The 12,909-nt window shown below is 45.3% G+C and overlaps 1 protein-coding gene across 1 annotated transcript in view; it reads right to left on the bottom strand.

The window, feature by feature from the left end:
- GAP43 (growth associated protein 43) overlaps window positions 1-12,358 on the bottom strand; it is a gene marked incomplete at both ends in the record, with an annotated part of 55,511 nt that extends 43,153 nt beyond the window's left edge. Inside the window, one exon of the mRNA XM_082334530.1 lies at window positions 12,329-12,358. Within this exon, the coding sequence (XP_082190656.1) occupies window positions 12,329-12,358 (30 nt within the window). The remainder of the gene's footprint in view (window positions 1-12,328) is intronic.
- Window positions 12,359-12,909: the final 551 nt, after the last annotated feature.

Here is a 12,909-nt window from a genome sequence, read left to right as displayed (position 1 = left end):
AAAGGAAGAAAACAGGAAATTTCATCATTTGAAATTATAATGGCATTTTCTTTCCTTATATTATAAAGGCACAACAGTTGCTTATTAAATGGTTGCAAAACTCTTTACAGTTTCAAAGCTTTATTCCCCTAATCTCAACAGATACAGCCAAATAAAAAATTAAAAAAACACAGTGTCTATTTGAAGAAGACCCCTACTAAGAAAATTCTTATCCAAACAGGGAAAGCCCAGCAAAATTTGATGTAGTTGAAAAGATTGTCTTTGACTATTACAATTTATCTCATCCCCCAAAAGTTGGGTAATCCTGACCATAGGTGGGGTGTCTTGTTCCCCTTCTTGTGTTGTGTAAAGGCTTTGGAATAACTGAAGAAAGGATATCTTCCGGAGGCCTGTATGGACTCAGCACGTGATAATGGAAGATACCACAGGTCAGCTTTAGTTCTTCTATATGCTCATGCAGCAGTAGCTCATCTGCTGCATGAGAATATATCCAGTGGAGGTGAATATTACCTCTCAGCATGTTTTATTCAGTATTCCCAGCAACCGCTGGGACACATCATAATGGGAGCAGAGGGGATTAAGCACTGAAGGTGAGTGCTAGTAGGGGTACAGCACTCCAGTTGGGAATTTCTGAGTGACTGCCATATAAATGCTTTCAGACAATTCATGTCAGGCAGGTAGAAGAAGCCACCAACTGATAAATCCCTTGTAATAATTCTCTCCTGAGGATGATAAAAAGGGAACCTCTGTGTGGAGTTCCAGCAGACGTCCGTGTTCAGAAGACAGATGTTGGAGGTAAGTCTAGGAAGAAGGTGAGATGCCTTGCAGAAACCATAGTCTTAAGTCCACTAGAAAATATGGGGAGAACTAGGCACCTCAGTAGCACAATACACCAAATAAATGCCTTTTGAACCTTCCTATAGCAAATGCTGAAAACAGAGTGACTTCTAAACTGTCTGGGTTTAGGCATCTTGCTCTGGTTATCAGGGAGGCATCTTCTGTTTTGGATTCCAAGCCCTGAACCCCTGCCCAGAAAGAGACAACTACTATAGTTCCTCTCTGACAGCATGGAGTAGATGATAGGTATTTATCTAGTACCTCAGTGGAGAGACTAGCTTCCCTAAATTATGGGAGATGTTGATTGAACTCTCTACTGTACCTGAAAAGATCTCAAGTCTTACCTTCCTCCTACAGAAGACTGTTTAGAGTAAGCTGCTCCTAGCTTTTCCTGCTTTAAGCTCTTAGGCTTTTTTCATGAAAGAATTAAATAAGCATGAGGCCAGAGACAGAGAGAGCACAGAAGTAAATATAGCTTTATAGCCTACTGGTTAAGCACTCTTCTGCAAGAGGACAGACTGGGTCCAGTTCCTGCTTCAGTGACTATTTGATACTAATCATACAAAATAGTGTTGAGAGAGCACAAGAGACCATTTAGTCCATCCTCTGGTCCAGAAGTACCTCCTACAGCCCTTCAGTGATTGGAGCTGCCATAGTTTTCTCAGACAATCTATTCCAGTGCATCACAGTCCTTTTGGACTCTTCCTAAAGTCTAGTCTGAATCACTCTGATGGCCCATTAAAGACCATTACTCCTTGTTTTATCCACCCTGGACAGGAAGAACAGATTATTCTTATTTTCTTGCACTTGCCAGACTAGCATCCTGACCCCTCTCAGGCTTATTCCTTTTAGGTTAAACAACGCTAATTATTTCAGTCTTTCCTCACAAATTATATTTCCCTTGACCTCCAGCAATTCTTACTATCCCAGTCTGCACTCTCTCTCACTGGACCACACTTTCTTAGAGTGCAGTACAAGACCAAGGCATGACATTTCAGCTGAGACTTACATGTGCTCATCAGAGCTGAAGGCTTATTAGATGTGTCTTATGGCCTATACTCCCATTTGCACAACCTGATAAGATGATGCTTTCCTTTTTGACAACAGAATGATGTTCTAGACTAACCTTGAACTTGTGGTCCTCTAGTGACACTGTCTCCCCTCCTGGAGGAGAGCTAGCTGGCCTGATGGCTCCCATGGACAGCTGGCTGCAATTTATTAATCATTCCCATGGAGAGCACTTTACATTTGCTCTGACGCTGTTCAAACCAGGTCCTTGGTTTAACAAGCTTGTTTTAAATTCCAGTAATTTCCACCAGCCTATAACTGGTTCATGCCATCTGCAGATTTTAAAAAGACACTACCTCTAGACAGTCATCCAGGTTGAAATTAAAATATAAAGTACAATGTATTTAATGAATACATGAAGCACTAACAGGCCACAGCTCAAGCTTGTGGCAACCCGCTCGATAGAGTTTTCTGTTTCGACAGGAAATCAGTGAGAATTGCTCATTGAGTAGGATTATCTACAGCAGTTCTGCATCTCTGCTGTAATATTTTCCTTTGGACCATGCTTCTTTGCTTCACTTATGATAAAAGCCTGTGAGATAATGTCAAAATCCTTACAGATGACAAGGTATGACAACTACTTCCCCTGTATCCACAAGGCTTGTTATAGAAGAAAGCTAAATTAGTTTGACATGATCTATTCTTGACAGATCTGTGCTGGCTCCTAATAATCTCCTTTATTTGATTATTTCTACCTTTTTTTTTTTTTCCAGGAATGAAGTTAAACTGAGTAGTCTGTAATTTCTTATCTTCTCCTCGTTCTTTTTTCAGCCTTCTGACACCTCATCCATCTCTCATGAGTCTTCAAAGCATCCAAAGCTCATGGTTCAGAGATTGCTTCCATCAGCTTTGTAAATAAGCTAGGATGATTTGAAACAACTATCTTACATCAGTACATCCTGACTTGTTCTGCCCTTTTCCTAGATCCTGATCTTCCTCCTTTGTGGCTCCTATTAATTGTTTTGGCCATCAACTTGCAGTTGACCATGTTACTGGAGACACGCAAAATGGGCATAAAATGCTTTGGCCTTATTGACAAGGTATGAGGTAAAGCTTTAACCAAAGCTCTTCCCTCCCCTCCACGAGTATCACAAACACTAAGGTAGAGAGTCAGGATGATATTCTTTCACTGTCTTGCTCTGGCCCAATTAATATTTTATTTGTCTGTGCAAAATAGATCAGCTTCTCCAGGAAACACTGGTCCCAATATTTTCTATAGCCTAATAGCACATTCTCCTGGGAGGTGGGGGTACAGATCTACTCAGGCAGAGATGGTATATTCACCACATCCCTGGGTAAATACTTAAGCAAAGTGTTTCTGGATAAAAGGAAGGTAGTACATTCCCTTCCTCTTGGATGCATTGTGTGCGGACACTTGACCTGTGTGCTCTGACAAATTTACTCATTTTGGCTCTGCAGGGAAAGCAACTGAAAGAATACTTGGTTTGTAGATCCCACGGTAGCTTAGCTGTTAAGTAGGTATTGAGCTGATTATTGCTTATAAAACTAAGGATCATCTAGGCATGCCAGTAAGGAGCCTTTAAATGTTTAGGCGACTTGACAGGTCTAAGTGTAATTATCTTAGGACTTTAGGCACCTCCACAGTTAGAAAGGAAAGAAGCTCTAAAGTTCTACAGCCTATGACAGACACCTCTAAGAAGGTAGTTCAACTTACAACAATCCCATATTTCTCAGTTCAGAACAATGGTAAAATACTGTGATACATGTCAGACTCCTCTTGTCAGCCACGCCCTAATTAAAAAGTAATGAAATTCTACAAGATAAGGCATTGTCTTATAGTATCTCTTCCTGAATTGTGGAATCATACAACTCAAAAGAAGAAAACAAAGAACATAAGGAAGAATTAACTGAACTTTACAGGAAGATTTCCTAATAATTCCTACAAGCCATCAGGGCTCATTTTTCACTAATTTGTCAATTCTTTTGTCTTCCACAGAGTCTTATACACTGGCATTATAATAGAGGGTTCTTTTTGCTGCATATCTAGTTTTACCATATAAGAGGGAGCTTCAGGTATTGATTCACATATTAACTTTGCTAACTATCCTCTGGAAGTTATCCAATTTCTGTTTACTTCATGGAGGTTTCAGTTAGCTTCAGTTCTTCAGTTATTTTGGGGGGAGATCTTTTTTCTTTGCTCCATTCATCCTTTTCTTAGGATTTAATCTCTTCTATTTGGTATTCTGACTGGAATTTAGGATAGAAGAGAAAGGCCATTTGCCAGATCCTGTGCTTTAGGTGGGACTGGTTGCATCCTTATCATGCTTTTGACTGCAATTTTAACGGTCAATATTAAACATCAATTTTCTGTTGCAGGTGTCTGTCCTCAAAACTCTATGTAGGGCTTGAAGTTCCTCTGGGTCTTCCACTGGAAATGCAAAGAGCAGGAAGGGTTAAAACCACTGTTTTTCATCTTTGATCAGGAAAAGGCTCCATTCTGACAGATTCCAACTCAGCAAGGAACTCTTTGCAAGCTGCCAGCCTGACTACTCCAACATAACTAGCTAAGAATTAAAATCTTGACCCTAAGAAAGGTGCCCCCAGTTCTGAGGAACACAAGCACCATTTCAGTGCAGCTCTCCAATCTACAGTGAAGTGTTCCTGCTGAGGATAAACTTTTGGTCCAGCTTCTAAAAGCCTCTTTGCCCCAGTTCCCCATCATTCCATTTCCCCGTTGTTCCAGTACCGCCTCCCAGCTGCACCATGCTTCTCAGGCACGGTTGAGCAGGTGATGCCCTCCTCGCATTTTCTCAGCAGGTGATATCCAGCTGTGGACTTCACTCTTACGTGAAACTAAATGGCTGCAAATTTTACTGTCAGCAAATCAGCAAGTGATACTTGTTTCTTTATGTCTACCCTTCCAAACCTAGATGATTTTTTATAAAATTATCTATAAATCCACCACTGAATACCTTACTCCTAAAGCTGTGGGCAGACAGAAGAAGAAACAATACAAGAACAATGGTCAGTTCAAAACCATTGTGGTTTACATCCTGTTGGTTTCAATTTGAACTAATATAAATGACTGGCACCTTGTGCAAAAGAGCAAAGCAATACCATGCTGCCCCAACCTGCACACCCTTGAGTACTTAACATTGCAGATTTATAAGGTCGTTGGATACTATTAATAAAATAAATGGATTAGACTCCATTCAATAGTCTGATGAACTGGATGCCAATTGATAATAGTCTTAACAATTATAAGAGTAATCAAAACTGTAAATTATTCTGGACATCACCAATTATTACAAATCATCCCAATTCATAAAAAGCCTGAAGTTCCTGAGACCACAGTTTCACTCCTAGGCAATTATGAGAAGAGTGGAATAAAACTTGCTTCAGAGCTAGGTTCAAATCCAAACACACTCCCCTGTACCTCTAAATTTTAGGGGCATTCAAACCAAGGGAGTAGGATTCTTTTAGAGCCTATTAGCTTTATTAATTACCAGCCCTTACAGAGAGGTGTCTCCTACAGAAAGAATGTTTAAATATTGTGAGATGTCCCAGCTTTCTATAAATAGAGATATACTGTGATTATGGCTGGAATTAATTCAAGAAACTTCAGAAGTAAGATGAGTAATGAATGGGACTGACATTTATTGGTTATAATTTAACAGAATATAAGTACATCCTGGCTTCTTTTTTGAGGCATCAAAGCCAACCAACCCTGGTGGGAGGAAGGCAGGCTCAGGACATCTTCTCTTGGGCCAACAAGAGAGCTGGAGCACAGCCTGCCACCCAACAGTGGCATTAGTAGCCAAGGAACAAGCCCAGAAGAAGTATGAACCCTCAAGAAAGCAGGAACGGTGATACTAGCTTGTACTGCATGTGTTGCTCCTATGGCAGCCATACCCCTCCTCAGCTGCCTGCTGGGGGTGGGCAACCTTTTACCTATGCTAACAGCAATGGGATAGGTAAAGATGCGCCATTTTCCTTTCTCTGTCTATAGCTGCTCATTTGCAGTAGCTGCGACAGCTGCCAAGTGGAGGAGAACTGGGGAAGCTGCAAAAGCAACTGGAAGCACAAAGGAAGAAGCCATGTAGTTTTCCCTCCTACCAGCTTTCCTTCTGATACCAGTGCCAGGAAGGGTGAAGGGAATAAGACCCTGGTGGTAGTGGCTGATGCTGCCAGCAGGAGTCCCCAAGAAGCACAGCCTAATGGAGGGCTGGTACCCAGATGGAGGAGAGAAGCAGCAGCAGGAGGACTGCATGGTCAAGGGAGCAGGAGGAAGACAAGGAGCAGAACAGATGGGGAGAGAAGACGAAATGAATAACAGGCAGAGACAGCAGGATCAGTGTAACTCCAAAAGCACAAATTCCTTTTGTTATATTAAAAACAAATCACTATTTTCATTACAATATTCCTCCACCTCATACACATATTGTAGGTTGCTACAGGCTGGGTCATTATGATGGTAGCGGAGGAGCTAGCACACAGGTGAATAGCAGGGAGAAAACTAAGTGCTAGCCCTACGCTCAGGCTCTGGCCCATAGTAGTAAAGCCTGGGTCTGGGAAGAAAATCAATGGTTTGTGTTAAAGGAACTCAAGTGCCTAATAAACATCCCAGCACTGCAGGAGTGACTGAGGACAGATAAAGCAATGCTTTGCCTGTCTAAAGCACCTCTCACCTGAGGGCATCTGAATCCTTTGTTTTTTCCCACACTAATTATTTAGTTTCCAAATTAAAGTAGCATCTTGCAGAGACAACCATGACAGGTAGAGAAACTGTGCTTAGATCAAGTCAGAAAGCAGGTTAATAGCACTGCTAGGAAGAGAAACCAGCTCTCCCGAAACCAATTCCTATATACTAACTACTGGCCTGTGGTGCTTGCAACCATGAAAAGCCATGGAGTTTTACACACACACTCAGCAGGTGATAGAGAGAGCCCTAAGGAAATATAAACACCTTCTCCACATGAGGCCATCAGAGCTCTAAGGTTACATGTCACCTCCCGGTGTGCTCAGGAGGATCTTCGAATTGTAGATGAAATGAACGTGGATGCATTCCAGACTTTGACTTTGGACTTCAGATGTTGAAAGGTGTTTCACCCAGATACCTGCTCTGGTATTCCCACAGCAAGGTATTCTGGTATTTCCACCAACAAGGCATGTGCACCTTCCACTGGGCCTTTCTGGAAGACCAATCTCCTCTTACCAGCCCGGCACTTCCCTGTGTAGAGCTACTGGGCTATGGTTGTTGCCTTACAGCTGGACACTGGTCCTTCAAAACTCAGATGCAGCCAGGTATGGACTGCTGCCAAATCTATCCCTGGGACTTGTCAGACTCACAGCAAACAGGGGAATCGCACAGTGACTTCCAAAGAGACTCAAACACAGAGAGCTGCCATCAAAAAGTTTCCCATCCTCAGGCGTCTTTAGCCTGGAACTGTCATCAGAGCTATCGTTCATCCTCAAATCCAAATAAAGCCCTTCCTGTGTAGGGAGGAAGCCCAAAGCAACAGAAGAGATGCAAGTCATTTATGTGCAGGAGGAGGGGACAACAGGAGAGTTGTGCAGAGGGAAGGATGCATGGGCCAGCAACGCGTGGACTGAGCAAATGGTAGTCAGCAACAGACCATCAGCCTACTGGGCGCATGCAGAGGTCTCAGGTTATATGTACTTGGTGCTTTTTCTTGGCCAAAAAGCAGAGGCAACCTTCCGGCTATGCCTGCTGTTCTACCTGTTAATACACCAGTCCCTCAGCATATACCTGCCCGCTTGGTACAGACTAGGCAGAGCCCACTTACGCCCCATTTCCTCTGCACATGGAGCAGACGAGAGACACTGAGGTGAGCACATCCCTCACAGCACGAGGCCAGCGAACCCAGGCAGGTATACACATCCTCCATTTACATCAGGCAAGACTATCAGCTTGCTTTCATCTTGCAACGGGCAACGGGCCCAGTTCACCTTACCGCTAGCACAAGAAGGCCTTGCAACTTGGCAGGTCCCAGTAGTGGGGAATTCCTGCTCTGGGAAATGGGGAGAGGGAAATATAATGTCTGTGTAGGGTGGCTACTAGATCCTGGGATGGGATTAGAGAACCCATGACAGCTGGCCTGAAATGAGAGAGGACTTGAGGTGAAGCCTCTTTGCAGTTTCTCCTACTAGTCAGTCAAAGCCACATGACTGGAGGAGGGGTCCCTCTCATCCCTCATCCCCAAGCGATGCCGACCCTCTCAGCATGGCATGGGCAGAGTCTGGAGCTACAGCCCATTTTCTTACCCTGAGGCAGGAACAGCTCTGAGATCATTCAGAAACCCTCAGCATTGGGCCAGGACAAGCCCTCAGACAATCCATGTCGGTTCCTCAGGCTGCACATGTGTACCCAGCCTGGCACAGGCAGACACAAGATTCAACGCAGCACTCTCAGCAGGGATGCCACTACGTACCGGTGGGTACTGCCTGGCTGTTTTTTGCTGGGACTCTCATTCAGGAGCAAGTGGCAATAGGCAGTTTGGATCAACAGACTGGTTTCTTTCCCACTAAGCATTACCGCTGTCCTCCTCCCCCTGGAAACTCTGCCTGCAATTAGTTCCCTAGGAGGGGGCTTGTCTGTGCCATTAAGAACAGTTACATTACGCGATCCAGGAGAAATCAATGTCTCTAATAGTCAGCAAAGGCAGCGGAGGAGGACAGGGTGATGGGAGGGGTGTTTCTCTGGAGACACCCTTCTCGGGAGAAATCCCAGGGGTATCGCCCCAGGAAGAGAAATAGTAAGGACCTGGAGTAATTAAACTTCCATGCAGCAATTGTTTACTGGAAGAAGCACAGAAACTGCTCGGTGTCTCTCAGAAAGGCAGAGGCAGTGGCTAGACTCTCCCCAGGTGCAGATGAAGTGCCTCTGTCCTGAAGTCAATGGTCTGTGGTGATTTACACCAGGCTGGCAAGCGGAGGGAGGAGGGGCGTGGATGGACACCTTTCCTTTAAAATACCCCTTTTCCTCTCTCCACGTCGGTGTTTAAAGACAAGACCATGCCTTGCGAGTTTTGAAGCATCTGGATTGTGCGGCATAATTAAGTTATTCTAAATGTGGTCCAAGACATTTTAATATCCTGAGGCAAGAAAACCTTAACCCTGCATGCATCTTCTTCCCTCTCTTTTTCTCCATTTCCTCCTTCCTGCACACATCTGCAGTTCCCGGAATGACAAGACACCTCACCGGCGGGCTGGAATTGCTAAAACAGTTCCCTAATGCTTCCTCCTTCTCCAATTGCATTAAACTGCATCTTTAGAGGTACAGCCCTGTTTATTCATGCTGCTCGTGTGGAAGGGGAAAGAAATGCAGACTGCCTCTTCCCCCCTCCCTCCTTTGATTTGATGGGTGTGGCAGGTTTAAACCTTTGCAGCCGCTGGCTCTCCAGCACTGGGGTGAGGAGGAGAGGACAGAATGGGAGGGAAGCCGTCGGATATGGCTGGTGATGAATGAGACTCATCTCACCCACAAGTGGGAAACCTGCTTGCGGGTTATTGTTTAATCACTCATGCAATCCAATACTGAGCACATACCCCCATAACGTCCATCTGTTCTAGTATGCGGTGCATGCAGCACTTGCATTTTTAGCCACCTATCTAACTATCCAGCTCTGCGTATTACTGACTGCATCTCTTGCTGGCAGTAAACGTTAAGTTCAATTTTTCAGAAATTGCTTGACCCAGCCTTTCGGTTATGCCACCTTTTAGCTGAATATTTTGTGGGCACAGATTCAGAGCTGCAATCAACTGTAGGCAGAAATGACAACACCAAGCTATCTACATCTCTCATGGGCGGCCACAGTCAGTCAGATACTTCACTCTTCACACTGGCATCGCACCCACAAGAAAGAATAATCTGCAAGGTATGAGTGTGTGAACATATTTGTCTTTGAGGGGTGGGAGGACAGACACATACAGGCACACCTAGACACAAATGCGAAGAGATTTCTTCCACGCCCAAGCCTGTAATTTCAACATTTTGCTCTTTAGCTGCCAGAAAGGCGGGACACCAGGGGCTTCCCCTGCAAAATAATTTGAGGAGAGCTATCTTTATTTTGGGAAGGAAACTCCTGCTTGTGCTGAAGAGCCCATTCCATCTTTTTCTCCCTGTGAAAGGTCTGGGTGGGGACAGAGGAAGAGCACAAGCTGAAAACTGAGGTCTTTTTCTTCTCCAAATTAAATCTTCCCCTGGTGTATCCCCAGCTTTGCTGAGTGAACTGCTATATTGCCGTTTTGGCAATTGTGGTGTGTATTCAGGTACAGGAGCAGGAGCTGGGCTCTGAGCCCAGGAACATCCACCGAATATGCACGGGCAGGCACATTCAGGTTGTATGGCTGCATAAGGATCAGAAAGCATGTGCGAACGACTGCGTGTGTGCTGGTGCATATATGTGTAGTACAGATGCGAGCGACCGGAGAGTGGAGATGTGTGCCGCACATGCACGCGCAAAGGGGTGTGTACCATGCGGTGGATTAATGTACGGAGGAGGAAGAGAGGACGATGTGCGATCAAGATACCTGCATGCCGTGCATTCCTGAATATGTCAGAATACAAAACGACAGGAGTAAACCCATAGAGGTGTAAAGAACAGATACATTGGAATATTATTCAGGAGCTTTAATGCCCAACCTGTGGTGGTATGGGCAAAATTATCCCCCTCCCTCAATAGCTCTCTTCTGACTCCAAAGAATCCCAGAGCTACCTACTTTATTTTAAAATTTGCTGTGCACCTCCGCCCACCACTCTGTCACTCTGCCTCCCTGTCTGCCTTCCTTCTCCTCCTCTGCTCTTTTCATCCCATATTTGCCAGCTGAACGTGCTCTGCTGGCTGGTTGCAACGTGTTCCCCCCCCTCAGCCATCACCACCTCCCTCCAGATTTTAGTGAACGTATCATTAATTGCAAAGCATTTGAGAAACCTGCATGGGGAAAAACACAGGATGACGCAGGGTCTCTTTCCAGCCCGTTCACCTGCCCCTCCCCATTATTCTACAAAATTGCTCCTTCGTTTGATAAGATACACATCTCCATTCAGAAACACACCTTAACCTGGATTTTCTTTCACCACTGTGCTGTTCTGTAACTGGAGTTACTCACATCAGTGTGTTAGGCTATTGCTCCAGAATACTGCAGTGCTATATTGTACGAGATATATAAATGCACGCATATATAAAGAAAGTAACCAGTATAGTGCTGTACCCAAGACTGAGTTGAGTTTTGCGCTCAGAACAAGGACCAAAGCTCTTTGTTGCTACCTACAAATCTGTAATTTGGGGAAGTTTCCAAAATGCCTTACAAAGATATCTGGGGCCAATTCCTGCCTCAAAGTTCCAATTGCATAAATCCAGCATCCTCCCAAGGAAGCCCAAGAGGTTCAGCAAAAATCGGGTCTCTTAATCAGGAGCAGGTTTCGGCTTTCACATGAAATAAAAGGGGAAAGGGTGAGGGGGAAATGACCAAAGTAGCTTTTTTTTCAATTTCATTATCATTTGGTACATAAAAAAATTGGCACTGAAAACTAGCCACCACCTAAACCTTCTTATCATCCTGATTCCCTGACAGGAAAAGCCAGGTGGTACCAGTAAGGAGAATGAACTGGTTTCCAACAGGTTCACACTGTGAGCCTCTCTTATCCCACCCGAGTTGAGAGCTAACAGAGGCGTGGTCCTCTGTCTCTTTACCAGCTGGTGCACAGTTGTCTAACTGGTTGTACTATGAAGGGTATTGCAAAGAGGGTGACTCTCCCCCTCCTCTGGCTAATGCTTTTGTTATTAATTAATTGCATTTTTCACTACAGCATAGGTTGAAAAAAAAGCTTCAGGTTAATTCTTGCTCAGATTGTCGTAACATGAAAAAAAAATGAATGCACCTGTCCTCCGAGCCACCTCACAGCACATGCACATAAAGCATCTCCCATTCATCGGAGCCAGGAGAAATAGCGAGCGTTCTGACCAGGGATCAAGGCTCACTGGGCATCCTTTCTTTTTTGGCATAAGATGAAGAATTGCTTCCTTTATCTCCAAGGTAGAGCCAGATCTCATCACGTTTCCTGCCAGCCGCACCCCCCTCCCCGTCCACACCCTCAGAACCACAGACAGAAAATCCTAGGCAATACATCTGCCCGCTATTAAAAAATAAGAAGAATAGAGGGGAGATTCTGATAGCTCCCCAAATGTGGACGTAGGCCACCCCCCTTCCCCACATCACCAGCCCCAGAAAGGCAAAACAGTCATGTTGAAGGGTGTGAAAAGAGCCTTCAGTCGCAAGATGCTAAAGAATTGCAAAAGAGACGTCTGCTGAAAGCAGCTGAAATTTCCTCCCCCCCTACCCCAGCCCCTCACACGCTCAGGCAGACACGCACCCCACGGACACCCAGCAGCCTGGGGGATTTCTTAACGGAAAGAAATATAAAAATCTTCAGCTCTACCTGTTTTGTTCTTCTCATACAGCACAGCATGATCGTATTGTCCCCTTCCTTCCTTCTTCTTCCTTCCTTCTCCTCTCTCCTTTTCCTCTTCTCTCTCTTATCTCTCCCCCCCACCCTCTCCACTCCCTCCCTCCCTCCCTCCCTCTCTCTCTCCCCCTCTCTCTCTCTCACACACACATACACACACACGCACACGCACACACACACACACCAGGGCAGTTAGCAGCAACTGTAAGGTCCACAGCTATTGCTCATCACACATGCACACGCTGCCTCTCCCTGCCTCCCTCCCTCCCCTTCCCAGAATTGTTCACCAGCTCTCCCTGACTCGTCACCTCCCCACCCCACCCCCACCCCAGCAGCCCCCCCACCCCACCCCCAAGTCCCTTGCCAGCCTCATGAATAATTAAAATCTCCAATCTGGACCCAATTACCCAACGACTTTCCCACTGTACAGAAGCGACAGGGGAGAGGGGACACTGCAGACTGCGGAGGGGGTGGGAGGGGTGGGGTGGGGTGGGGTGTGTCTGGGAGGCACCGGGCGAGGAGGGGGCCCAGGCGGCTGGGGAGCCCCCAGCCCC

The sequence above is a fragment of the Platalea leucorodia genome (genome assembly GCF_965183815.1).
Source record: "Platalea leucorodia genome assembly, chromosome: 2".
Lineage (NCBI taxonomy): Eukaryota > Metazoa > Chordata > Aves > Pelecaniformes > Threskiornithidae > Platalea > Platalea leucorodia.
This window is presented reverse-complemented; position numbering and strand designations above follow the sequence as displayed.